This window comes from Ovis canadensis, chromosome 22 (assembly GCF_042477335.2).
Source record: "Ovis canadensis isolate MfBH-ARS-UI-01 breed Bighorn chromosome 22, ARS-UI_OviCan_v2, whole genome shotgun sequence".
Taxonomy (NCBI): Eukaryota; Metazoa; Chordata; class Mammalia; order Artiodactyla; family Bovidae; genus Ovis; species Ovis canadensis.
Window position 1 is genome coordinate 38,619,158 of NC_091266.1, and position 27,730 is coordinate 38,646,887.

Genomic DNA, 27,730 nt, shown 5'->3' on the forward strand with positions numbered 1-27,730 from the left:
TGTTCTGCTCCAGGGTAGATGCTAAGAAGTAGAATGATTGAGTCAAAGGGAATGTATCTTTATTAATAGTTTCTGCCATGTGGCCCTCCACAGTGACTGTGCTAGTTTACATATTTGTTGTTGTTTAATTGCTAAGTCGTGTCCAACTCTTTTGTGACCCCATGGACTATAGCCGGCCAGTCTCCTCTCTCCATCGGATTTCCCAGACAGGAATACTGGAGTGGGTTGCCACTTCCTTCTCTAGAGGACCTTTCCGACCCAGGGATCGAACCTGCGTCTCCACCATTGGCAGGAGGATTCCTTACCACTGAGCCACCATGGAAGCATTAGCAACTAAATGGATTTTCCTGTGAATTTCAATACTAGTCTCTTTAGGAAAGAGGCAGAAGGAGTAGAAACATGCACTTGATTTTAAAACTTTAAAACATCCCTTGGCATTTTGAGGGGTTGAAATGTACATAGGGGTTGCAAGTTTAAAATCTTTTTTGTTATTTTGGCTTTTGGAACAAAGGCGCTTGGAATCTGCTCTGTGTGTAGGTGGCGAGTCCTCTGTGCCAGTTCAGGAGAGTGAGAGGAGCACGGACAGGTTTTGGCCAGTTACTAGCCTCTGGGCAGAAGACTCCGCCTTTACATTCTGACAGATGTCTAAACACATGGAGCTGCTTTAAGAGAGAAGTGAACGCATCTGCCAGTTTAGGACTCAGGGCTCTCTGGAAGGCCCCGAGTTCCTTACAGGAGGGCATGGCCATGGCGGGTGGAGGAACAGGATTTGACTAGTGACAGCTGCTACCCGTGGCAGATGGATCCCTATGAGCTCCCACTGCAGTCAAGGGCCTCACCATCCACACAGGGAGAATGAGGGTGTCGCACTGGGACCCTGTGTGTATGGACATGGAGTGTCCGCGATCTGCTGTCGGCCTCTGGAGTCATTCCCACTACCAGACAGAGAGCCCGTCCTGAGACTCGCTTTTGGGGCAGGAACCTGGGGGCCACTGGCAGCCCACCAGCCCCCTCCTGCACTAATTTTGCTGAGTTTCTCTTTTATGAAAGGAATCTTCCTTCCCCTGCACCGTTTGCCTTTGTATCTGTGTCTTTGAGGAAGGGGGAGGAAGGTGGAGAGCCAGAGGTTGTTGAGAAAATACATAGGGAAACAATTTTGAGTCTCCTTCGACTGGCTTTCCAATCCTTGGCAATTCCTTTGATTCTGGACGAAACCTAGAAGGAATATCCTTTCCTTTCCCCTTCAGTTTTGTAAGAACAAGCACGTCTCCTCTTGCTCTTCCTGACTTAATCAAGTGGTATGGCACGCCCACTTCCCCAGCTGTGTCTTGCAGCCACATTGAGCCAGATTAATGTCACACAGAACTAGTTTAAGGACTCTCTCTAACCAAACACTCAGGTTCACTTTTCCAATCTTGAGACACTGCCTTCAGGATTTTTAAAAGGTGGGAGAGGGGGTTCAATTCTTGCCTCTACCCCTTGACCAGGTTGGAAAAGCTTGACACTATCCACCCAGCTATGAAGAACTTTGCCTGCTGGCCACGAAAGCCCGTTAACACACGTACAGGCAGTCTGTCTCTCTCCTGCCTCCACACACTGTTTGTTTGTTTTGTGGTTATTTCCGTCTTTCTTAAAGAAAGAATCCTGTCTCGGCCTTTCTTTGGAGGAGTGTGATTTGAAGGGCTGCAGCGGGGCGATTGTGCAACCCGGCTCCTGGAATCTCCTTCTTACAGTCTGCTGTGCATGTGTGCTCAGAGGGCAAGGGTGCCAGATTCTGTTGTTCCATACCAATCGAAGCTTCTAAACTCCCGTGTCCCCCTTATACTGTCCACTTACAGCACTCAAGCGTTAAAGGGGAGGTAGCCAGGACGCAGTCAGTTTTTTGCTTCTATGTGATACACATACATATTGTTCTCAGCTGCCATCCAGACTCCCTAGGGTAGGCGAGGTCTCACCAGTGCTGCAGGGCTCCGAACTGAACTCAGCTCTGGCCTGGAGCTGGGGAGTCTGGGCAGGCGGGCAGAGAAGTGTCCACTCATGACTTTATTTGGCTCCCTAGAAGAAGGAGAGTTGCCGTTGCCAGAAAAAGGTGAGCGCTGATCTTTCCCAGCAAGAAGGTCTGTTCCCTTCCTTTGGCGGGTGCTTTTGGATGGAGGTAGAGGAGGCCCACAGGAGGCTCTGGGTCTGAGGGTGCTGGGACAGTGAGGGCAGTGCCCTCTGTTTGATGCCTGGGGTGCCCCCTCCCCAGAATGAGCACACATCTCATAGGTGTGTTAAGGGCTCCAGAAATGTAATCTGTGGCAGTGACATCAAGACGTCCTACACTCCATGACCTCAGGAAATGTTGGAGGCTCCTCATTTCTAGAAATCTACCATGACACAAATAGATGAGGCAATATACAACCCCACTCCTTTCCCCACAGCTTGGCTTAGAACAAGCAAGGAGAAAGCACCAGGGCTTAGAAATTAGGACAGGATTACATGGAGATCCAGCGGGGCCAGTGGGCAGACTAAGTGGCTTCAGTTAGGAGCATCTGGGCTGGCCAGAGGCTGATAGGGCTGACTTTGAACTTCACCCCCTCCACCACCGCGGCTAGGCCTGGGTCATTCAGTAAAACCCCCAGGCTGCCTCTTCCTCCTGCTGGGGCATCTGGAGGCTGCTCAGGCCTGTACAGACTTGTGTTTCTGCCCATTTAATGTATTGCAGTTCATGGGCCTTCAGTTGACTTGAAGGGGCTCTCTTCCAACCTCAGAGGAGGCCTTCTCTGGGCCCAGCTCCAGCAGCCCACAGTGGGCCTACTCAGGAAGGAGAGGGGGTGAGGCCATTGCCAGATTCTCCCTACCTGGAATGTTGGTTTGATACTGGGACTTTCTGAGACAGGGGAGGCCACCTGACCTTCACACTCGGCCATCTGTGTCAGAACATGCCATCTTCCCTGGCATTTCAGGGAAGAACTGCTTAGCTGTCTTAGGAACCAGCTCTGTGTCTTCATTTGGGAGGCACGGAAGGCTTCATCGTCAAAGTGATTTGTGAGTACCAAGAAGATGAGAGGGATGGAAAGATGATGACGGCAACCCCATTGTTCAGAGTTTGACCCTAAAGTTGACAGACTCCAGTCTACCAGCCTGCTTTGGGCCGCCTTTTGTTTTCCTCCACTCCCTGAAACACCTCTTGCAGACCCGCCACCCCTTTGACACCTGTCCCAGTTCAGCTGGGTTTCCTGCCTTTGCTCTTCATGTCTGGAACACAGGTAACCATCCGCAAGCATGGGTACTTCTGGCATCCGCCACGAGAAACCCTGTCTTTGAGGCTCCAGGAGACAACATTAACCCGTTCTCCTCAGACCAAGCTTATGGATTCTGGCCACTGAGATGGGGGGTGGGGGAGATGGGGAGCTCATCCTATACTTCCACACAGAACGGAGACAGTCACTCTTCAGAGTTGGGATGACTTAAGAACTCTTGAAGAACACATTTGTTTCTCAGTGTTTTAAAGGCAGCACTCATTATTTTGCAAACAATAGCTGTTTTCTTCTGCAATCCATTTCCCTAGATTTTGCTAACTTCTATCTAGCACAGTCCAACTTCAAACCACCATGACTAAAGCTGGATGTTCGCGAGGTGGGGTAGGGTGACAGCCAATTCAAGGGGTCAGTTAGAAGCTGCACAGCCATACGCGCCCTCCTGCGCCAACCTTTTAAGAGTTCTTGCCAGGGAGTTGTTTGTTACTGGAGAAAGAGACATCCAGTGATGAAAGCTTTCTTTAAACTGAGCAAGGGGCAGAACTGAAGCGAGTATTTTTTGGATCCTATGCCACCCTGGAGTGGTGTGAATTTTCCAAACAGGCTGCAGCAGCGGGATGGTACTACAACACGGTACTGGGAGGCAGAGTGGAGAGAAAGAGGGAGGGAATGTGAAGTGGCCTCCAGGCCTCACCTGGAATTGCCCACCTTCACACCTCCTGGCAGCCCCTCTGCTGTGCAGTTTGGGTGGGGTTCCTGGGGATGTCTGGGTAAGGACACTTGAGGGGACCAAAGAGAGGAAGGGAGAGGGAGCGAACTCCTCTAACCACTGCGCTGAACAGCTGGGCCTCCAACCGAGGCAATATTAGCATTTGAAAACCCCTCTTCCGGGGCTGAGGCCTTCCCAGGGTGGGCGCTGGGCCTGAGAGCAGAGGCTGTGGTGGCTCCACACAGAATGGGGCTGAGCATCCGGGGCATGAAGACCAGGCCGGACTCAAGAATGAGCCCATTGTGGCTTTGTCCCAGGCTTGAAAACTGTGACCAAGGCTCTTTCATTGTTAAGAAAGACTGTTTCTTAGCCACAGCAGAGCTCAAAAGTCTGGTTCTCCCAGCAGGCAGGTCTGGGAGGTTGTTAAATACGTGCTCTCTAAACCTTTCTGTGGGTAGTTAAGACCGTCTCACTCCGGATCACACAGGCTGGTGTGTTGGTTCTGGAACTCCAACCTGGGTCTGTCTCCCAGCTGACTAAAGTCAACCCCTTCCCAAACTGTCTGTACAGAGTTGCTTTTCATCATTTGTATTTCATTTAAACAGTGTAGCTTTGTACAGCATGTATTTTTAAATTGATGTTAAATCTGGTTAATAAAGGTCATAACTCCAAACCTCTATAGCCTCTTCCCTGTTTCCAGCCAAAGTCTGCTTAGAGGTGGGGCGCTGGAGGGAGCTGGCCACACTCTTCCTTAATCCAGGAGCAATGGTGCCACCTACTGGCAGTAGCTATTAGCTACAGGTTCTGTGGCCTGTCCTGTTTTCTGGTAAAGGGACTTAGACCTAGATGGAAGTAGCAGTGTTCCAGTACAGGAGTGATAACATGCTCCAGTGCAACACGCACTGAGTAGGCACACTATTTCCTACTTACAGATGTGGAAGGGCTTAGAGACTGTGATTGGGCAAGTTGCCCAGGGTCACAGGGGCAAATAGGCTTCCCTGGTGGCACTTAGTGGTAAAGAACATGCCCACCAGTGCAGGTTAGATGTAAGAGACACAGGTTTGATCCCTGGGTAGGGAAGACTCCCCTGGAGAAGGGAATAGCTACCCACTCCAGTATTCTTGCTTGGAGAATGCCATGGACAGTGGAGCCTGGTGGGCTACAGTCCACAGGGTCACACAGAATTGGACACGACTAAAGTGACTTAGCACGAGCAAGCACGCAGCAGAGGCAAATGGGACAAAGCCTTCCCACCTGCAAAATTAGCCAGTTGGCCAGGGTTGCCAAAGCCAGCAAGAGATTTTAGACGATAACTGGACAAAACACTCAATACTGTGACTGGTGAGGACTGTCTTCCCTCTTCAGTTCTGATTCAATCCTGCTGAGTTTGTCAGTTTGATATGACTCTTTAAACCTTTAACAGTCTTTGATCCTTGTTTATTTCAGTTTTTAACAATGTTAGATAGGCAGCAGTATCAGTTATAAATTATTAACTTTTTTTCATTAAATTATTTTGAAGTTATCAAAATTATCTTCCACTTTATGACGAGCAAGATTGGTTTTCTGTTTTCCTTATGTAGTATAGTGATATGACATTTCCTTTTAAAGTAAGTTTGTTGGTTTAAAAAAGTGAGTCAATTTTAGGAGGGAAATACAGGTAGGCAATGGGATGGGTGTACACAGATATGTTGAAAATCCTGATGGATGTTACGGGTGACTCAGAAGTGTGGGCAGTGTTGCGCTGTGCCCATCCTCACTGGCTTGCTCCACAACCTTGGGCAATCTTGAGGATCCTTTCCTTGTTTGTAGAAAATGAAAATGGAGTGATCGTATAGGTGGACCATAGAATGCTGTGAAGTCTGGGCATCACGACTCAGGTTTCTCCCAGGTCAGGCCACTTTACCTGTGAAAGTAGCGACCGTCAGGGGCCTTGTTTATTCCACTTTTCTTCTCCCGCAAGATTCTTCCCTTTTACCGGCTGTATTTTCTTTCTTCTTCTTAAAAACCACCTTTACAGAAATATAATTCACATATTCTGTAGTTCACAGCTGTGAGACCATTACCCCAAAAAGCAGCCCCAGACCAGTCACTTCCCATTCCCCCTTACCCAACCCAGCCCTAGGAAACCACTAATCTGTCTATCTCCATAGATTTGCCTACTCGGGACATTCTGTATAAATGGAATCACACATGGCCTTTCATGACTGGCTTCTCACTTAGCATCATGTTTTTGCTATGTTGTTCATGTTGTGGCATGTATCAATACTTCAGTATTTTGTATTGCCAAATAATATTCCATTGTGTGGATATACCACATTTTATTTATTCATTCATTAGTTGATGGACACTTGGGTTGTTTCCACCTTTGAGCTATTATGAATAATGCTGCTGTGAACATTCAAGTACAAGTCCTTGTGTGGACATGTTTTCATTTCTCTGGGGTATGTACCTATAAGTGGCATTGTTGGGTCATATGGTAATTCCATGTTTAGTATTTCATGGAATCACCAAACTTTTCCAAAGCAGTTCCACTATTTTACATGGGCTTCCTGGTAGCTGAGCTGATAAAGAATTTTCCTGCAATACAGGAAACCCTGGTTCAATTTCTGGGTCAGGAAATTACCCTGGAGAAGGGATAGGCTACCGACTCCAGTATTCTTGGGCTTCCCTGGTGGCTCAGGTGGTAAAGAACCTGCCTGCAATGCAGGAGACCTGGGTTCAATCCCTGGGTTGGGAAGATCCCGGGGAGGAGGGCATGGCAGCCCACTTCAGTATTCTTGCCTGGAGAATCCCAATGGACAGAGGAGCCTGGCTGGCTGCAATCTGTGGGGATCAGAAAGAGTCGGACACGACCAGGTGACTAAGCACAGCACAGCACCACTAATGCAGAGGGGATCCAATTTTTCCAAATCCTCACCAATACTTGTTATTTTCTGAGGTTTTTGTTTGCTTTATTTTTTTATTTTTATAATGGCCATCCTAATGTATGTATGAGGGCTTCCCTCATAGCTCAGTTGGTAAAGAATCTACCTGCGATGCAGAGAGACACAGGAAGATCCCCTAGAGAAGGAAGCAACAACCCATTCCTATATGCTTGCCTGGAGAATCCCATGGAGAGAGGAACCTAGCAGGCTGTAGTCCATGGGGTCACAAGAGTTGGACATGACTTAGTGGCTAAATCAGTGTGTATAAAGTGATTATTTCCTTGGGGTTTTCATTTTCATTTCTTTTCACTTTCTTGAATCACAACAGGTTTTAATTTTAATGAAGTCCAATTTATCTTCTCTTTGTGTGTGCTTTTGGTATCTACTTAAGAACATTGCCTAATTCAAGGACAGAAGATTTACTCTTATGTTTCTTCTAAGAGTTTTGTTATTCTAACTATTATAGTTAGGCTTATGATCCATTTTGAATTAAGTTTTGTTTATGGTTTAGCAAAGGAATCCAACTTGATACTCTTGGATGTAGATATTCAGTTGTTCCATCACTATTTGCAGAAAAGAGTATTCTTTCCTGTATTAAAGTATCTTGACTATCTTGTCAAAAATTAATTGACCATAAATTTGAGGGTTTGTTTCTGGACTCTATAAATTCTGTTACCTTGATCAAATCGTATTCTTGTGCCAGTACCACACTGTCTTGATGACTGTAGCTTTGTAGCAAGTTTTGAAAACAGAAAGATTAAATCGTCCATCTTTTTCAAGATTGTTTTGGTTATTCTGTGTCCCTTGCATTTTCAAATGAATTTTAAGATCAGGATGTGAATTTCTGCAAAAAACGGAGGGGGAGCATTTGGCATTTTGATAGGGACTGTATTAAATCTGTAGATCAATTTGGGGAATATTGCCATCTTAACAATATTAAGTCTCCTGGTTTATGAGCAATTTCCATTTATGTAGGTCTTCTCTATTTTCTTTCAGCAGTTGTTTTATAGTTTTCAGAGTACAAATTTTATATGTCTTTCATTAAATATATTCCCAAGTATTGTATTCTTTTTGATTCTGTTGTGAGTGGAATTATTTTATCAATTTCATTTTCAAGTTGCTCTTCTTAGTGTATAGAAATATACACTTCAGTTCAGTCGCTCAGTTGTGTCCAACTCTTTGCGACCCCACTAATCGCAGCACGCCAGGCCTCCCTGTCCATCACCAACTCCCAGAGTTCACCCAGACTCGCGTCCATCGAGTCAGTGATGCCATCCAGCCATCTCATCCTCGATCGTTCCCCTTCTTCTCCTGCCCCTAATCCCTCCCAGCATCAAAGTCTTTTCCAATGAGTCAACTCTTCGCATGAGGTAGCCAAAGTACTAGAGTTTCAGCTTTAGCGTCATTCCTTCCAAAGAAATCCCAGGGTTGATCTCCTTCAGAATGGACTGGTTGGATCTCCTTGCAGTCCAAGGGACTCTCAAGAGTCTTCTCCAACACCACAGTTCAAAAGCATCAATTCTTCGGCTAGCTGTTTATTATTCTTGTATCCTGAAATCTTGCTGAATTTGTGTTTTTCTGATATTTTTTTAGTAGATTCCTTAGGATTTCAATTATAAGATCATGTGATCTATAAATATAGTTTTATTTCCTTGTCAGTCTATCCAATTGTTTATTTCTTTTTCTTACCTTATTGCCTTGGTTAGAACCTCTAATACCATAGGGGTTTTTGTTTGTTTGTTTGTTTTGTTTTTTAGAACCTAGGGAATGATTCCTTCTTAGCCCTTCTTTTCTTTTTTATTTTATTCTTTTTAAGTTTTACTGATTTATCCATTTACTTTTGGCTGCACTGGGTCTCCATTGCTGTGCATGGGCTTTCTCTAGTGGTGGTGAGCAGGGGCTACTCTCTAGTTGCAGTGTGCAAGTTTCTCCTTGTGGTGGCTCCTCTCGTTGTGGAGCACAGGCTCTAGACACACAGGCTTCAGCAGCTGTGGCTCCAGGGCTCCCCACAACATGTGGAATCTTTTCAAAGCACGGATCAAACCCACATCCCCTGCATTGCCAGGGGTATTCTTAACTACAGGACTACCAAGGAAGTTCAGAACCCCTAATACCATGTTGAATAAAAGCAGTGAGAGCCAGTCTCTCTGTTTTGTTGTTGATCTTGGAGGGAAATAATTCAGTGTTTCATCATCAGGTATGATGTTAGCTGTAGATTTTTTGTAGGTGCCCTTTAACAGATTGAGGAAGTTCTCATCTATTCCTAGTTTGAGTGTATTTGTCATAAAAAAAAAAAGTTTTGGATTTTGATGAGTGCTTTTTCTGTGTCTATGGAGAGAATCGTGTGATTTTCTAGAAAATCTGTATTCTGTTGACGTAATATTTACATTACATTGATTTTCTCATGTTAAACTAACTTTATATTTCTGGGATAAATCTCACTTGATCATTGTGCCATTTAATATGTTGTTGTATTCAGTTTGCTGATATTTTTGTTGATGATTTTTGTGTCTGTGCATAAGGGATATTGGTCCATGACTTTCTTTTCTTGTAACGCCTTTGGTTTTGGTATCAGGGCTTCATAGAATGAATTGGGAAGTGTTACCTTTTTTTGTGTTTGATTTTTGGAAAAGTTTATGAAAAATTGGTATTAATTCTTCTCTAAATGTTGGTAGAATCTACATTGAAGTCATTGGGCCTAGACCTTTTATTGTGGGGGGAAGCTTTTAATTACTAATCCAGTCTTTTTACCTGTTGTATTGTTTCTTTCTTGCAGATCACACATGCTGCTTGTAGACACACACTTCTGTAAAGGGGAGAAAATCGGGGAGGAGCAGGCCGAGCAGGAATTGGGAAATTTGGGGGTTTGTAATTGACTCTCCCTGTGCCTGACTTTACATGTTGATTGAAAAGTGATGAGATCTTGACAGTTGCAGATTCCCAGGTCATAAGTAATAGACCACAATGAACCACTATACATTAGTTCTACTACTAACTATAGTTAGTATGAACTACAATAGTTATATAAAATATGAGGTAGTTGACTACTTCAGAATGAAAAATACAAACTTACTTCATGATTATTTTAAAAAATAAGAATAAGAAATGAAGTAGTTATTGTACATAAAACTATAGTAACCAAAACTGTATGGTATTAACATTAAAAACAGACACATAAATCAGTGGAACAGGGTAAAGAACCCAGGAATAAAGCCACACATGTGGTCAATTAATTTACAAAGTCAGAAAAAGAAAGATAAGTATCATATGATATCATTTACATGTGGAATCTAAAAAAATAAACAAACAAAAGAAAAAATGAAAACCAAGCTCATAGATACACATAATAGACAGGTAGTTGCCAGAAGAGAGAGGAGGCTGCAGGAGGGGTGGGGGGGCGGGTAGGTGAAATCGGGTAAAGGGAGTTAAAAGGTACAACTTCCTGTTACAAGATAAATTCTATGGAGGTATTTACAGCAGAGTGGCTATGGTCAACAGTACTGTGTTATATATGTGAAGGTTCTGAAGAGAGTAGATCCTAAAAGTTCTCATCACAAGAAAAAACAATCTTGTGTGGTGATGGGCTTGTTGTGATAATAATTTAACAATATACACCTATAGCAAATCACTATGTTGTGTACCTTAAACCAATATAATACAGTATCATTTTTATAAATAATAATTTATAATTGAGGGGAAAATATGAGGTAACTTTCTATGTGTTGATATGAAATGATCTCCAGGATACATAATTTTGAATGAAATGTGCAAAACAATGTGAAGGGGGAAGAAATGGAAAGGACCCGTAGATGCTTTCAATCTGGTAAATGCAGAAGACCTGTGGAAGGAAACCCAAGGTGAAAGGCAGGGGAACAGGAAACTTCATAGCATCTGGGCATTTTCCCCCTGTGGCCCTGCTCCTTACGCTTCTTTCTTTAAAGCAGTGGGCCCATGTGAAGGGCAGCAGGGAGACGATTAGGTGGCCGTATTTGCACGTTTCTCTTAGGCAGCCTGGGCCCAAAGCCTGTGTCCTCCAGGGCAGAAACTGGCCCTCCGGGCTGCATGTCTCTGCCGAGGTGTGTGAGGCATGGTCAGATCTCCGTCTGCTGAGGAGCTATTCCCTGAATCTCTCTGCCTGTGGGAAACTCAAAGGCCCTCCGAGGTTGGGGATTCCTATTTGAACAGTTTCAGCTGCACAGATGGAGAAGGCAATGGCACCCCACTCCAGCACTCTTGACTGGGAAATCCCATGGACGGAGGAACCTGGTGGGCTTCCGTCTATGGGGTCGCACAGAGTCGGACACAACTGATGCGACTGAGCAGCAACAGCAGCAGCAGCAGCAACTGCACAGAAATCCTAGTATGTTTTTCCAAGGTGAAGGGCTTTCACGGCCCTCCAGCCTTCCTGTGGACTTCTGGCCGAATGGCCCAACAGTAAAGCACTTCATTCTTTCTTGGCAGACCTGATCGTGGCCCCTTCCCCCACTGAACTCCCCCAGTGAAGGTGCTGGAGAAGTGAAGATTGCAGAAGTTGTTGGGCCCCCCAAGCGAGCAGCCCCACTGGCAGCCTGTCATTTTCCATCGAAGGCTGGCAGGATTGGCGAGCAGGAATGCATTTGATTTTGGGGAAATAGCCATGCTCTTTGCTCTCATCCGAGTGAATGCTTCCCCTCCTTCACTGGGGCCACCTTGGAAGGCTAGGGAGCCTCCCAGCCCATGCTTCTCAGGCCCCAGGTTGGGCTCCAGGGCTGGCTGCCAGGCCTCAAATGCTGAGGACCCTCACGTCTCTCCACAGAGAACACCTTCTGCAGTGGTGACCACGTGTCTTGGCACAGTCCTTTGGACAACAGTGAGTCAAGAATTCAGCACATGCTGCTGACAGAGGACCCGCAGATGCAGCCTGTGCAGACGCCCTTCGGGGTGGTTACCTTCCTCCAGGTGAGGCCCAGGTTGGGCATGGGCTCCAGCCTTCCCTGACAGGGTGGGAGGGTGGGTGAGAGAATGGACATTTCCTTTTGGTCTTCTCCCTCTTTCTAGTCCCTCTAATGGTCTGTCAGGTGGATTCAGATGGTCTGATTCAATCTGCTGAGATGTGCTGCGGGGGCGGGGGCAGGGGCGGGGCCATTTGGGTAGGAGAGGGTGGCCATAGCTGAGCGGATAGCAGGGGAGGGTATTTCTATGAACTTGTAAGACCTGGACAGCCGCAGGCCCAGGACCCTTCCGGCGGGCAGCTTGGGGCTGGACTGGACCTTACCCGGGGGAGTGTGCATCTCCCCGAGATGTAACCAGGCTGCTTGTGGTCATGGCGGGTCTCTGTGAAGGTCCAGTTGTTTCCTCTGAGATTTACTCAAAAGTTCAGCCCCTGATAAGGAAGGAAGCTTTTCTGCGAGCTGCTGGCAGCCTCTGGTTGTCTTTCTGAGCTTGAAGGCCCTCAGAATCTCCTCTGTTTACAATTCCTGTGATCTCGACTGGGCAGGAACATCTCCCTGGACCTCCCCTGCTTCCAGAGACGTGGGCTGGGGACCCATCCTAAGTCCGCAGGGCCCTGATTATCTCTTCTGCCCTCTGGAGCTTGGTTTTGTGTCATCCAGAGACCCGAGGCATCACAGCAGGGCAAGGGTCAGACCTTGATGCCCCTCCTGTGGACCCATCTGTCTCCTAGTCAGGCCACTATTCCTTTCTAAGGGAACCATCCTATTTTGGACACATCAACCCCAGAGCACAGATCCTGCCTGTGGTCCCCCAGGTTTGGGGACACTGAGAGAGCCTGTGTGGCTGACCTTCTGGATGGGTGGGAGGAATGGCCATTAATGCACAATGGCATCTTTGTCCTCGGGTCTCAGATTGTCGGCGTCTGCACTGAGGAGCTCCACGCAGCCCAGCAGTGGAACGGGCAGGGCATCCTGGAGCTGCTGCGGACGGTACCTGTGTGAGTGCACCCCTGCGCCAGGTGGTGGGGGCAGGCTCCCCAGGTCAGGGGTTGGGAGCCCTTCCTTCCCCCTTACATTACTGCTCAGACTCTGGGTTTTCACACTGGGCCTCCCTGATCACTACCCCTGGCTGTCCCTTGGCCACTAGTACCCTGTGTTCTGGGCCTGGGGCAGCGAGAAGGGAAGGCTGTAGACCCCGCGGACCCCACCTATCAGCCCCAACCCCTCAGTTACCATCCTGTCCCCTTTCCTGTCCACAGCGCTGGTGGCCCCTGGCTGATAACTGACATGCGGAGGGGAGAGACCATATTTGAGATCGACCCACACTTGCAAGTATGTCTTGAGTGAGGAAAACGTTTCTAGCACACTGTGCCTAGGCCTCTGCCACATAACCCTGGCTTTCCTGCTGGGAAAACAGAGGAGCTATATTTGTGAGTGAGTAGAAATATGGCATGATATGCAACTTGTTCCCTGAATTCTGCAGAGTACGTAACGGAACAGAGATTTCAGTCCAGGGAAAACTGTCTAAACACATTTTCCTGCATTTTAAAAGGATTGATTTTATTGAATGCAAATTATACATCAATAAACCTGACCCCAAAATTGGATCACCAGCAAGAAAGAAAATCAGTATAATGGGTATTGCTTGTCTGGGATTCATCCTGCCATGTTCCCCTTCTTAGAAGAACACGGGCTTCCCTTCAGAAAACCTCCCTAGTGCCACTGCCACACCATGACAGACAGTGGAACAGGTGGCAGTGACCCCACAGCCCAGCTGCGGGGCTGAGCGCCGATTGGTCTAAAGATCCTACCCTCTTTCAGATCATTTTCATCTTGGGCAGTCAGACGCCGAGCTCCTCCTGTGGGTAGGTTGGTATCCCTTGATCTAGAAAAGAAAGTCTTTATACACACAGATTGGCCGTTCCCACTCGCTGTGTATGGCCCACCTGTACAGAGCGTCAGTGTCATCTCTGGGATTTTTAGAAGCAGCGCTCTGTTTGTATGCAGGTGAATTTTGAAAGCTGGGTAGAGCATAACTTTGTTTCTTATGGGCCACTCATGAAACAGGAACCGCAGACAGCCAGTAATGTGCCTGGCACATGCCTGCCTCCTCTTTTGCCCTTGCCCTTTGCAAGTCATTGCCATCTCTGAACATTTTATGCCTCTGTAGAAATCTCACAGACCACAGGCAGCCTGTGTTAGTGCCAAGAGTTAGTGTCCTTTAGGAAGGCTGAGAGGGGGTAGGGAGAGGTAGCAGGCAGACAGGTAGCCTGTGGTCCCTGGGCTCATTACTGCAGACCTGGGAGTTCTCAGGCAGAAGCCTACTCATTCACAGATGATGCTACTCTGTTTACCTAGTGCCTTGAACACTGAAGCTTTCCGATCACTTCCAGGATCCTCTGTTATCTCTCCTTTAACTTGGTTTCCTAGTAGCTTCTGCTTATGCAAGAACCAGAACCACATGGCTGTGTTTCCCTAAGCCCTTGTTTGGCAGCCACACTGGGATCCAGCACAGGGCACCGTGGGCTGTTGCTTTGGCCCCTGTCCTAAGTGCCAAGTGCTAAGAAAGCACCTGATCGTTAAGCTACTAGGGTAAGCAGCCTGTCCTTGCTCTACATGCTGAGAACAGCTCTCCTCTCTAGTCTTCAGGTGTCCGTCCCTAAGGCCAGCCAGCAGGACCCAGAGCACTAGTGTTCTTTAAAAGCAACAAAGCACCTCGGTGTGCACCCAGTGGGAGCTGCTCTGTGCTCACTTGTGTCTCTGGGGTCTACTTGCAGCTGGTTTGTTTTAGAGCTGCTCCTGGCCCTTTGCTCCACACTCTACCACTAGCCAGCTGTGTGCGGGAACAAGTCCCCAGACTCCTCAGCGTCTTCACCCTTTCTTGTTTACTCATAAAGTAAGTGGGCTGAGCTCATTGAGCCAAGAGATGTCTTCAGCTTCTTGCTTAGGTGAGGGGCCCCAAGGTGGCCAGTGGAGAAGGGAGAACATAGACTCTATCCTGAGCAAACCAGCACCCACACACCCCTGCCTAGGGCACAGAGAGCCACTCCCTGTTGTCAGCTCAGAATCTCCAGCTTTGCCTGGGCTGATGGGAGCCCTGGAGATGGCGGGGGGGGGGCTGATGGGAAGGAGGCATCAGGCCAGGGCCACCTGCTAACGGTGTCCAGAAACAAGGACCCTCTCTGTAGGCTTACCTTGTGCTTTCTGAACAGGCTTCCCGGCCAAGCAGCCGGCCAGTATGGGCCTGTGAAGCCGTGGGGAGAAGGTCCCCAGACAGGGAGGAGCAGATTCTAATTGAGGTCCTGACTCAGGAGCTTTATTTGGCCCACATGACTGTTTATGAACAAGGTTGTGGGAGCCTCATCCAAAGGCTTTTGACCTTTCATCCAAAGCCCAACAGCACAACTGTATTTTATCGGAAATCCCAGGATGTTTGTGTTCACCTCTTCCTTGAGATCATTTGGAGAGTGTTTGGTCTCCACAATGTCGAGGCCTGTGTGAAGGCAGGACCTCTGGTGGGGCTTGCAGATGCTCACCGCCCTCCTGGCCGCCAGTTCAGTCTAAGAAATGGAAAAGAATTTCCATCCAGAATCCTTGGCCAAACAAGTCAGCAATGCTGCAGGGAAAGTCCTGCCCTTCTGCTCTCTGGGGGCTCGTCACCATGTGACCACACCCTCTGCTGTTGGAAGAAGAGACTGCAGGTGTGAGGCTGGAGAGGTGGGGCTGAGTCCCAGTCTCTCCCGCCTATGGCTGGCTTCCACACTGGCCTCTGGAGCAGGGCCGGGTGATCAGTCAGCAGAGGAAGAACTGTGCCTTTCCTCCGGGAGGTAGTTCCTGGCCCTGCTACGTCAGCTCCACAGGCCAGCACAGGGTGGGCAGAGTCAGGGCTCTGAAACAGGTATGAAGGTCACTATACTGGAAGTCTAATGAGTGAGAAGAAGCTTCCCTTGGGATTTCCATTCTCCCCAGCTCCCCTAATTGCTGGTTCTCCTGGAGGAGCCCAGTGGCTGGCAGAGACTGTCATTCGTTAGTAACCAGCGCAGAATAGTCAGGAATCCTGTTCTTCTGACACCTGTCCCACGCTTAGCTCTTACTCATGCTCGGGCTTGGTCATGTCCAGCTCTTTGTGACCCCATGGACGGCAGCCCACCAGGCTCCTCTGTCCGTGGGATTCTCCAGGCAAGAATACTGGAGTGGGTTGCCATTTCCTTCTCCAAGGTATCTTCCCTACCAAGGGGTCGAGCCCTCCTCTCCCACATTGGCAGGTAGATTCTTACCGCTGAGCCACCAAGGAAGCCTTTAGCTCTTATTGAGGCATAGTAAATATGGGCAAGCAAATATGGGTGGTGACCTTGGGCCACTGGTTGGCTGAAGGAACTCTGGCTCTTTGGTTCTTTCCAAGCAGGAGCGAGTTGACAAAGGCATCGAGACAGACGGCTCCAACCTGAGTGGTGTCAGTGCCAAGTGTGCCTGGGATGACCTGAGCCGGCCCCCCGAGGATGACGAGGACAGCCGGAGCATCTGTGTGGGCGCTCAGCCCCGGCGGCTCTCAGGCAAAGGTGGGGGCCTTGCCTTGCCCTTGCCCAGGCTGGGTTTTAGCATTTCTTGGCAGGATTTAAGCCGCCAGTGAGATCTCCAGCAAGGTGGAATGGAGGGAGCTTTACTGGCCCATTTCTCCTGGGGTGTGTGTGTGTGTGTGTGTATGCATTTCACATTGCACCTCCAGCAGGGACCATTATGTTTTAGATTTGCCCCTTGCAATCTGAGGTCAGGGAGGTGAGTAGAAGCCCTAGAACAGTTACAGGAAACGGCCATAGTCCACCCAAGTGCAGGAGAACAAGCCCTGGCCACCCACAGAATTGACACAGGGCCCAGCTCTAGCCTGAAAGACATGCCAGACCCGAGGATCACACTGGCCTCAGGCCTGCCCAGGCCTCTGGCCTGCCCAGGCCTCTGATGGGAAAGGCCTGAGTATGAGACCAGTTTATAGACTTTACCCAACCCCTCCACACACACTGTCTTGCAGATACAAAGTAAGGGGCAGGGGCAAGCACCCTTACCTCTGAACCTAGGGAGTGCGCCTTGGAGGAGGGTATGACTCTCCTGTTGGAAGCTCACCATGCTAGTCTTGGCTAGAGAAATAGTCATGGTTTTAAAGAAACGGGATCTCTAACTATCTTCAAAAGAAAAGCAGCCGTATATAAAGATGTGCTTATAGCTGCTCTCTCTACTTCCTTTCTCTATTCTTCCCCCTTTCTTTATCTTTTGAAGAGTAAGATACTTGGTCCTGCATAAAATACAAACACTTGTGATAGCACTTATAAAAGGTTTTCTTTCCATAAAGAACAACTTAAACCCCTCATGCAAATATCTGACCCTTTTCTTTCCTTCCTGCTTGTTCTAATGATGTGCCAAGTTCCAGGGAGGCTCTAAGAGACTGTACAGTTATTAGACTCATTCAGTTGCTTTTGTGAAAAAGAGCTAATTTAAGGAAGGATTCACAGCTTTGTCCAAAATTTCAACCATTATTGGCTATTTTTAAAAAATTCTTTTAAGTAAGATCCATGACGCTGTAACAAACAGCTAGAAAAGTCACTAATCATGTTCAGCATCTACCCTAAGCCCACTCTTTGATCAACCAACATTAATTTGCTTTTTAGTGTGTGTTTGCAGAAATAAGTCTTAGACCAAAATCTCAATATAGGGGACCAGAGTAGTAAGCTTTACCCCGAAGACCAGCAAAGCATCTTGCAAAGAAATAATTCCACCAAGAGACTCCTTTCTTACCTCCTGGTCCTTGGCAGATCTGTGGAGAGGCAGGGTTCCCTGGGATGGGACCAAGGTGGGAAGATGACTCAGCATCCCACTGACCTGGCCCCAGGGGAAAGGGTGACAAGACCAGACACCAGCTGACCACACCGAACCCAGAAACTTGTGTCAGGTTCGCCTGCCCGTTCGCGGCAGAGCACTTGCAGCCGTTACTTACATCCAGTAAGCAGGCGGAATTCCTGGGTGGTCTTGGGCAGTGGCTGTCTTGTGAGTCACTGTCTGGACCCATGTTAGGGGTAAGCCTAGGGCCTGTGACACAGGAAAGGAAGGACAGTGGAGGAGAGAGCCCTGCCTTGGAAGGTGCCCTTCTGTGGTCCAGGGCCTTGTCTTCTACAAGCGTGGTGCTCTTCAGACCAGAAGTTTCGGGGGCACACGATGCCTCGTCTGCCCCGTGTCCTCACGCTGCACTCAGATCTCACAGCTGATAGCTGGAGTGGCCTCAGGACCAGCCTCCTCGGGGGCTTTTCCCAGCACATCTGCAGAGCTGGGCTCTGAGGACGGGAATGGGGCTGCTGGGGCCCAGAGAGCCATTGGGTAACTTGGTGATGTCATTGCAGACACAGAGCAGATCCGGGAGACCTTGAGGAGAGGACTTGAGATCAACAGCAAACCCGTCCTTCCGCCAATCAACCCTCAGCGACAGAACGGCCTCACCCACGACCGGGCCCCGTAAGTTGCCCACCCACAGAGGGGGTCAGTCCAGCTTCCTGACAGCAGTGTCCTGAGACTGGGGCATGGGAGCAGTTCTGTCCTTCAGAGCCTGTCCCTATGGCTTGCATGAGAGAGAACAATGCCCAGAGGCCTTTCTGGATGGACTCAGGGTCTCTGGGACACACAGATCCATGGTCATAAGGGCCTCGGAGGGGACCCAGCAGACCAGAAATATAAACAACAGTAAATATTTACACGGGCTGTGTGAGCAGATGGGAGGCCAAGTTGGGGCGAAATCTGACTTGGGGCCTCCCAGCCTTGTGGGAGCCCATTGTGCTGAGCACCATTCCCCTCCTTATCTCGGCCTCGGCCAGAGTTGCCCTTCCTTCCTTCCTGGAGCCTGGTCTCCGGCTGATAGCTGCAACCCCAGGGGCCTCCCTGTCTGGCCAGCCCCAGACTGGACGCCTGCTACTGAGGCCCTTCTTCCTGCCTCCCTTCCAGGGGGCCCAGGGAAGGGAAGTCCTCTCAGGCCTCTGCTATCTGTCAACGAGCTCTTTGGAGAGACTTTTGACCACCCGAGAGGTCAGATCTACTTCCTGCTGACCTCTCCTTCTCTGATGGGGACAAATGGTGGGCAGAGCTGGAACAGGACACCCCCCGCCTGTGCCCTTGGTCCCAGGGCAACTCCAGGGAATAGCTGCTGGCAGGGGCAGCCTGGGAACTGGCAGCCCAGAGCAGGAACCCTGCCTGCCAGAGAGGAAGTTGCTGTGTCCTGGGCTAAAAGGGAGGCGGACCACTCCTGCAGGTCCAGGGTGATCCGTCCTTCTTCTGAGAAGTCTTTATTACACATTCACTGTGTGGCAGGCTCAGGACCCAGAGGGCCATCTGGGGTGTAGGCTCTTTTGGGAACACATGAACTGAACGAATTAATTAATTGGCATGATTCTGGCTGTGGATGTAATTTGTTGGAATTAGTTACTTTGAATTTTCTATCTCCAGTTCCTCATCCATGACCCCTAGAAGCGGTAGTGATTTAATGTGCTACAGAAGGGACAAGTCAGCATGATCTCGAGTAGTTAGGGAGGGCTTCCTGGAGGAGGAAGTACATGAGATGGGCCTTGAAGGTGCCCTAGAATTTTAACAAGCAGGAGATGGAGCTGACAGGGATGGAACAGGGAAGGCCTGGCTGGTTAAAGTTGAGGCTGGAACCTGGGAGCAGATTGTGGAGTAAGGAGAGTTGCTCTGGCTGCCTGAGGTGGCCCACCTGGCCAGTCTGCCATCCAGAAGCCATGAGAGTGGAGCTCTTTGGCAGAAGCCTGGAGAAGCCTCCACTGTACCTCTGAGCAGCTTTTAACTCTAGCCAGTGGGTTTCTGCAGCCAGCTGCCTTGAAGGAGCTGGCCGAAGGCACCATCCTCCCCTGGCAGCAGCAGAAGGCCAGGCAGAGTCATGGGGCATCTGGAAACTCTCCACCTGGGAGTCTGGCTCCCATCCCAGGGCCATACTTCTTCCCATGCCCTGAGCTGGGCTTCTTCCTCTGGGCCCTGTTGGCACTGGTGGGAGGTCGGGAGGTACTTGAAGGCTTAAAGGCTCAAACAGATTGCCCCATAACTTGTAGATGGTCTTAGTTCAGATGGCCCCTCCACCTCTGAAGGTCTAGGTTTCTGGACAGAAGGGCAGGGGCTCCTGTGGAGGTACCCCACTTGCCCCTGTTGTATATCTGGAACAAGCCTGAACTCTCACACCCTGTCTTGGGCATACTTCCAGCTGCTGCAGCCCCAGCAACCTTTTGCTGGGCTCAAGGTTCTTGGATGCTCACATCTAGCCCAGACTCAGTCTGCTGGGCAGTGGGGATCAGACCTGGTCCACGGGCCGTTTGCAGACAATGCAGAGCTGCAGCCTCCACTCTGGCCTGAATTGGCTGAGCTAGAGAGATGGATGAGAGTAGAACAGAGGTGCAACCCTCTGGGGTCCTCTCCCCCTCCCTGCAGCTCAGGGACCCAGTCACATCTCTAAGGCGCTGGAATCTGCAGTCTGAAGGGAATTGGCACTGTCTCCTCTAAGGTCATCGGTCCTAGTTACCAATCTGCTAGCATTTGGTTGAGAACTGGTTCCTCCTCCTTCCTCAAGAGCAGCGGCCCCCCAGTCTTCAGCTCCCTGTTACCTCAGGATCAGTGGCAGTGGACTCGGCTCACATTAGCAAGCACGAGTGTAATATCTGTGCTGCCCACCCTGGGAGCTGACCCATTTCAGATAAACTGCCTGGATCACGACTGAGAAAGCCGACCCAAAACGTGCTGGCACCAGTATTTGCTTCTCTCCCTGCTGGGGCACAATGGGCACAGGCTGTGTTGTGTCTTTGTATCCAGTTTTCCTTTAGTCAGGCTTTCTGGGCGGGGACTCTGAGATGTGGTCCTCACGGGCCCAACCGTGGTTTGAGGAGGCTGTGGAGATAGAGGGGAGAAGCAGAAGAGCCTGTGGAGCCTGGCCATGAGCAGCGGGGCACTGGCCTGCCTGGGGGACTCGGACGCTCGCTCTTTCCCATCTCAGTAGCAGCCAGCACTACTGGTAAAGCGCGTGTGCCAGGTCACATTCCAAGGGCTTTGTATTAATACCACTCTTGTGGTCACTCTGTGAAGTAGATAATATTATTATCCCCCTTTTCTAGGTGAGGAGGCTGAGGTACAGAGAGGCTAATAAATGCCTTGGTGAGGAAAGGGTGGCACTTAGGGCTGTCCCTCAGCTGTTAACATGGTATTAACTCCTCACGCCATGCTCAGGGCCTGCGTGAGGGACACCCCAGACCTGTCTCTCCCCGTCCCAGGCCGACCTCTTCTCACAAGTTGTAGCATGAATAGAAACCTCTCCCCTGAGGCCAAGGTCCAGGCTGAAGCCCCGAGTTAGAAGCTTACTGTTTGTATTTAACTCGAGGAGGACATGCTGCCAGCCTCAGTGCTTCCAAATCCCCGAGATAACGAGATGTGTCATAATTGGCTCGTTTATACCACAACTCCTTCTTGACACGAAGCCTTGTTGCCCTCATGTTCAGAAACAAAATCAGCCTTACCTCTGACCCCTCCACTGCTTCAGGGCTAGGGGATTTCTTTCTTTCTTGAGGCCTCACTTCCTGCTTCCCAGAAAGGCAGGCCCCTCCGGGTAACCTGCTCCTCTCCCACTCACCCCTGCCAGCCCTCCTCCCACCGTCTTCCCAGAAGGGGAGCCCTTGGCCCTCTTTGGGGCTTCTTCCAGCGTTTCACAACCCCTGCATTCCAGCCATGAAATTTGTATCTGGCTTTTCCCAAGATGATCAGTTGAGAAAAGCCTCCTTCGGCTTGCTGGCGCCTCCCTTCCCACTGCCCGCCCGCGTGAGTTTGGGAAGCAACTCCTCTGTGCCACTGAGGGGAGCCCAACTTAGGCACTGTGCCTGCCAGCATTTGTAAGGACCTAGGTCAAGGGGGGAAAAGTCACTGGCATCCCGTGTCTGAGGTGGCTGGCTGAGACGTGGACTGTGGTACAGAGCCCGGCCTGTGCGCCCCAGCCTCCGCACAGGCACTGGGAGATGAGCGTGGTCAGGTGCACTGCGTGGCGAGGCTCACCCCTCTGTAAACTTGCTCCGGTGCTGGGAAGCTGCCTCGGTGTACCAGCCCTCCTCCTTTTCCCTCTGCAGTGACTCACTGACTGAGGCTGGGGGACCTCTAGGGAGCTCTCTGGATCACATAACAACCCCCCTGTCCCCGCAAAGAGGGACAGGGCTCCTGGGTGTGTGTGCACATGTGTTGGTAGGGAAGGTTCCTGGCTGTGGGAGAAGCCCTTTGTGGTGAGGTACCTTTAAAAAGTACACTAACCATCATCACTGAGCTCTTTCAGTCTTCTGGAATCGCACCAGCAGCACTTAAGGCTGTTTTTTTCTTGTTGCCTTAACTTTCTGGAAAATTAAAGTTTTGTAGCATGACTTCTCCCGTCGTGGCATTGTCAGCTGTACCTTCCTCCAACATGCACCGGAACACAACGTGCGTTTCTCTCCACGTTAAGAAGTGTCTCTGCTCCCATCTGTCTGGCCATTTGAAGAGGGGGTCCCTACTGCCTCAGTCCCCATCTTGAAGAGCTTGTGACCTGGCCAAGGAGTCGTTCTTTAAAGAAAACTGTGTTTTGTTTTCAGGCTTCCCAGGTGACGCTAGTGGTAAAGAACCTGCCTACCAATGCCAATGCAGGAGATGTAAGAGACACAGGTTTGATCCTTGGGTTGGGAAGATCCCCTGGAGAAGGAAATGGCAACCCACTCCAGTATTCTTGCCTAGAGAGTCCCATGGACAGAGAAGCCTGGTGGGCTGCAGTCCATAGGCTCGCAGAGTCAGACATGACTGAAGCTACTTAGCACGCATGTGTTTTGTTTTGTTCAGCCTATGAGGCCCATGAAGATTAATTAGAAGAAGACAGTATCTCGTTTGCATCCAGTGAATTGGGTGAAGGAAGGTGAGTTTCCATCTGGGAAAAGAGCTATGCTGTTGCCGTCACTTCCCGCACACAGGGCAGGCCTGGATAACCCTGCTCCAAGGGCTTCATCGTGTCAGCACAGTGTCCCGCCAGGAGCCCACGTGTCACGTTGGTTCCCCTCACCCCTCCCACCCTGGGGAAGTACGGTTGTTTTCACTGGAGAGAAAACCCAAAAGAAAAAGAAACAGCCCTGTTCTCAGGGGCCCTGCCAGGCCCCACAGGGCTGACGAGGGGAAGGGCCCAGACTCCTGTGAGCCACTGTTGTCTTGCTGAGTGCCTGCCTTCACGTGCCCTTCTCAGAAATATACATTTGAAAGGGCAGAACGAGGGCTCCAAAGGGCTCCTGCCTGGGTGAATTTCTGTTTGAACTCCATTTTCTGTTCGCTTCCCCAAAGAGGTAAAGCTGTGGCCATTGTTAATGCCCCAGCCTCAGAGTTCATGGCCAGGACGTCGAAATTCTCAGTCTACACTGCATCTCCTCCTCCTCGAGTTGCACAATCAGGAGTATTTTTATCACCCATCCTTGATCCTCAGTGTCACCCAACACTTGAGCAGTGAGTCACTTCTCCAGGGAAGGGAAAAGGAAGGCTCAAAGGTGAGAGCTAGAGAGAGGAAATGACTCAGTGTCTCAGGAAACAGAAAGCCAAGGGCTCTAACTGGAGCTGGCTCATTCAGGAGCACAGGGGTCCTCGTCCCCCACCCAAGTCAGACCACGCGGCTGCAGGGTGGAGGTCCCCGGTGCCTGGAGGAGTTAGTAGTTGATGGAGGGATCCACCAACCTTAGCATGATGCTTCCTCACTCTGATTTCTTCACCCACTCTCCATCCCACTATTCTATCATCACATTTTTCTCCTTGGGATGTTCACAGTGAAAATACTGCATTTTGTCATTTGGTTGTTGGTGTTGGCCTTGTACCCTTGTGTCATCCTCATCAGAGCATTTGTCTGGACTCAGCGATAACAGCACCTGTGGAGTTAAGCTGGGGCCCTCACTCCACCCACACCCTGTCCCAGTCCTGCCCTGAAGGAGACCTGCAAGTGCTTCTTTCTCTGGAAAGTTCAGCGCTTTCGTCAGCAATCTGAAAGCAAAAGGAACAATCTCCCAGGCTAGTGGGCAGAAGCCAGAGGTTGGACTGGGCTCAGCAGGCCAAACCCACTTCACTTCTGAATCGTTGCCAACCCGGGTGCCCTGGTTCCTGTTCCCTGGCGTCCCCAAGGAGAAGGCCCCAAGTCATGTAGCCAGTGCAGACGTCACCACTGTCACAGGACTGGGATTGTGGCTAAAAGGAGTCACGGTGGTTGGGCTCCTCTCCTTTCTACACTTGCTGCCATTGATAGAATATGACCAACACCCTTAGGCTAAAATGGAAAAATTAAGACTTTTCAATCTGTTGAGAGCAGAGTGGAGAGGAAACATGGCTACGGTTCTGTCAACCTGTGAAGTGTGGGTAGGGTCACCAGAAGCATGTACTGCGATCTGTGCAGTGCTAGAAACAAGGAATCTCTCCTGCCGTTGGAAGGAGAAGGCGTGTTAGGATATATAAAAGGTCCCCTTATACAATGGGAAGTGTAAATAGAGAATGTGTTATATAGACAGGTGGTAAAAAAGAAAGAAATGGGAAGATGTAGATCCGTTGCTGAATTACTGAGGTGCGCCTCTGAGCCATCCCATAAACCATTGCTCAGTGTTCCCAATATAGGAAGGATCCTGGGTTGGACAGGTTCTGTGGCCAAGCAGGCATTTTTACTAAGTATCACCATGTGCCAGGCCCTGTATTGTGGATTACTTTTGTCCCCATTTTACAAATTAGAACACAGAGATTTAGCTAGATTTGATAACTTATCCTGGGTCAATGAGCCAAGATTAAGAAGGTTCAGACCCAAAATTTAAACTTTGGGTTTTTTGAATCCAGATCCAGGCCTCATTACCACTAGGTGCTGCCTATAAAAGAGGATAAAAGTAGAGGAGGTGTCTGCCCCTCCTCAGGAAAAAATAACTGGAAAGAAGGCCACAAAAGTCTCCGAACCGGTGCACAGAGTAAAGCTGGTGTTCGTTTGCCTGCAAACTCCTGAAGGTGACAGATCAGAGAGAAGCACACTAAAAAATAAAGTGAAATCTGCTAGAAGATATGCTCCATCGAAATGAGTGAAGAAAATACTCGGGAAACAAGAAACGGGATCCCCCATGAGAAAGAGGGGAGAGGAATCGCCAGTGTGAAGGTGAAGGGCGATCCCGTGAGGACACCTATGTAGCAAGAATGGAGGGCAGTGAGCTCAGACTGGAGTCATTTGGAAGGATCCTCTGGAGAAATGTCTTTAAGAAGATAAAATTGATAAATATTTGCTCTGTTTGAAAGTCTTGGGACAATCTGCAGGCCATTGGTAGTTAGTTTAGGACTGAATTATTGAAATTCATAGAAAACAATAGTTATTAAATACAAGAAAAACAGAAAATTACGCTAAAAAGGAAAAGTAATCATAGTGTATACTACATGAAAGTGAAGTGAAAGTGAAAGGCGCTCAGTCATGTCTGACTCTTTCCCACCCCATGGACTGTAGCCCACCAGGCTCCTCTGTCCATGGACTTCTCCAAGCAAGAATACTGGAGTGGGTAACTGTTCCCTTCTCCAGGGGATCTTCCCAACCCAGGGATAGAACTCAGGTCTCCCACACTGCAGGCGGATTGGTTACCAGCTGAACTACCAGGGAAGCTCAGTTGTAAATAGCATTAGTAAAACAAACTTACAGTACAGGTATCTTGGGAAGGAGGGAGTGTGAGATGAAAGGGAGCTAAAAGCTCATCTTCCGTAGCAGGAAGTCAATGGGTATAGCCTAAAAAGGGAATAACGGGAATTGGAAAGTACGTTAGAGGTATTGAGGAAAGTTAAAGAAGTGATATTGTAGGAGCTGTTACAGCTTACCCTGTATAGTGAAAAGAATGACATATTCCAGGTATAAATCACAGAATTGGCACTAAAGTAATCCCTGGTCACTCAGAGGAACTTCAGCTTCCCCAGCATCAGGGCGAGAGCTCAAGGTGACCGTCGTGTAACTGTCTGACAGGCCTCCTAAGAGCGTCTTGCCGTGGGATGAAGGAGTTGATGGAGTGCCTTGCGTGCACCTGACTGACTGGCAGGGAGGCCGATGCCATAGGTGTGACAGGTCCTTGGGACAAAGTTCTTAGGCAGAGCAGGGTTCAGGAGGGAAAACCCTGGGCCCTGTCAGAACACTGCTTGGTCAGTGGTCCTTAGAGGGAGGGTCCCTACAACCTTGGAAGGGACTTTGTTGGGGATTAAGTGACAAGGGATTCCTGTGGCTAAGCTTGGAAGATACTGGCGTACACAAAGTGAAGCTGATTTGTTTGCCCTCCATAGTCCTCCTCAGATTCCTCGAAATGCCAGCATTTTATGAATCTCCCATCTGAGATGCAGTGTGCTACATCCAGCCCTTGCCACATCTGCTTTTCTAGAAGTGTGTCTTACATTAAAATTCCATCGAATGCCCTTTGGGAAGCCCTGCTGTGGTTTCTAGGAAGCAATTCTTTTTAAGAGTTCAGGGGGAAAAAATAGATGTGTCTTCGTGGCCTTGGAAACCCCAGAAGGAAAGACCACTCAAAGGGATGGGAGGCTCTTAAGAATAAATATTGTGGTTATATGTTTGCTGGCATCAGAAAGACCTAGGGGTTTTGTCTCAGCCCTTTATTGCCTCATTGTGTGATTTGGGTCTAGTTATTTAAGTATCTGAGTTTCAGTTTCTTCATCTGTAAAATGGGAAAAATAATACCTATTTATAAGGTTGTTATACGGTTCATGGCAAGAATACTGAAGTGGTTTGCCATTCTCTTCTCTAGTGGACCATGTTTTGTCAGAACTCTCCATTGTGACCTGTCCATCTTGGGTGGCCCTGCACGGCTTGGCTCATAGCTTCACTGAGTTATGCAAGACTGTGATCCATGTGGTCATTTTGACTAGTTTACTGTTATTATGGTCCTGATGCTGGGAAGGACTGAGGGCAGGAGGAGAAGGGGGCGACAGAGGATGAGATGGTTGGATGGCATCACCAACTTTATGGACACGAGTTTGAGCAAGCTCCGGGAGATAGTGAAGGACAGGGAAGGCTGGTGTGCTGCAGTCCATGGGGTCACAAAGAGTCAGACATGACTTAGTGACTGAACAACAACAATAGGGTTGTTATAGAAATGAAAGAAACAAATATATACAGGGTTTAGCATAGGACCTGGCTCCATAGTTGGGCTTCCCAGGTAGTGCAATGGTAAAGAATCCACCTGCCAATGCAGGAGGTGCAGGAGACATGGGTTCTATCCCTGGGTCTGGAAGATCCCCTGGAATAGGAAATGACTTCATAGTTGGTACCTCTTATTATTATTGTGGATAGTCCCCTGAAAACTGAAAGGAGGTGTAATATCTCTGGGGATCCGTACAGATATGTAGAGAAGTCTTTATGTAACTCAGAATATTTTTGAAGAATTTGAACAAAAGCTAGAAGAAGTATGTTAGACCAACAAGAAAAGCTGAAACTCAAGAAGAGCTAAGTCTTGTAAAAAAAAAAAAAGTGCTATGATCAGCAAAAAAGGACTATTTTTTATACTTCTGTTTAGAATGAGAAGAAGAAAACCTAGGTCCTGTTGTTTGGACAGAGCGAAGTTAATCAGAGAAAGAGAGGCAGCAAAAATTTACTCTAGTTCTGTTAGCTTCCATCTCAAATAGAATGGTTATCAGACTAGGAAGAATCACACAGGCATTGATAAAAGAGGATTGAAGCCATGATTTCCAATCTCCTGGTCCACATGTACTGCACCCCAGAACACCAGTCCAATTGGCAGACGAGATTCAGGAAGCTGGTGTCAGTAATCTCTGAGGGAATGGGAGAGAGGTGTTGGCAGACTGAAAGCACTCAGAAGTTCCAAGATGCAAAAAGCATCTTTCGCTCTC

The 27,730-nt window shown here is 48.9% G+C and overlaps 1 protein-coding gene across 2 annotated transcripts in view; it reads left to right on the plus strand.

Annotated features, from left to right (window-relative positions):
- SUFU (SUFU negative regulator of hedgehog signaling) overlaps positions 1 to 27,730 on the plus strand; it is a 108,915-nt gene that overhangs the window by 60,093 nt on the left and 21,092 nt on the right. Inside the window, exons 4-8 of one of the 2 annotated variants that reach the window (XM_069566959.1) lie at positions 11,671 to 11,813; positions 12,719 to 12,804; positions 13,066 to 13,138; positions 16,212 to 16,365; positions 18,193 to 18,304. In XM_069566959.1, coding sequence (XP_069423060.1) covers positions 11,671 to 11,813; positions 12,719 to 12,804; positions 13,066 to 13,138; positions 16,212 to 16,365; positions 18,193 to 18,304 — 568 coding nt within the window. Of the gene's footprint in view, positions 1 to 11,670; positions 11,814 to 12,718; positions 12,805 to 13,065; positions 13,139 to 16,208; positions 16,366 to 18,192; positions 18,305 to 27,730 lie in introns of both variants that reach the window. The other variant, XM_069566958.1, reaches the window with a different exon arrangement.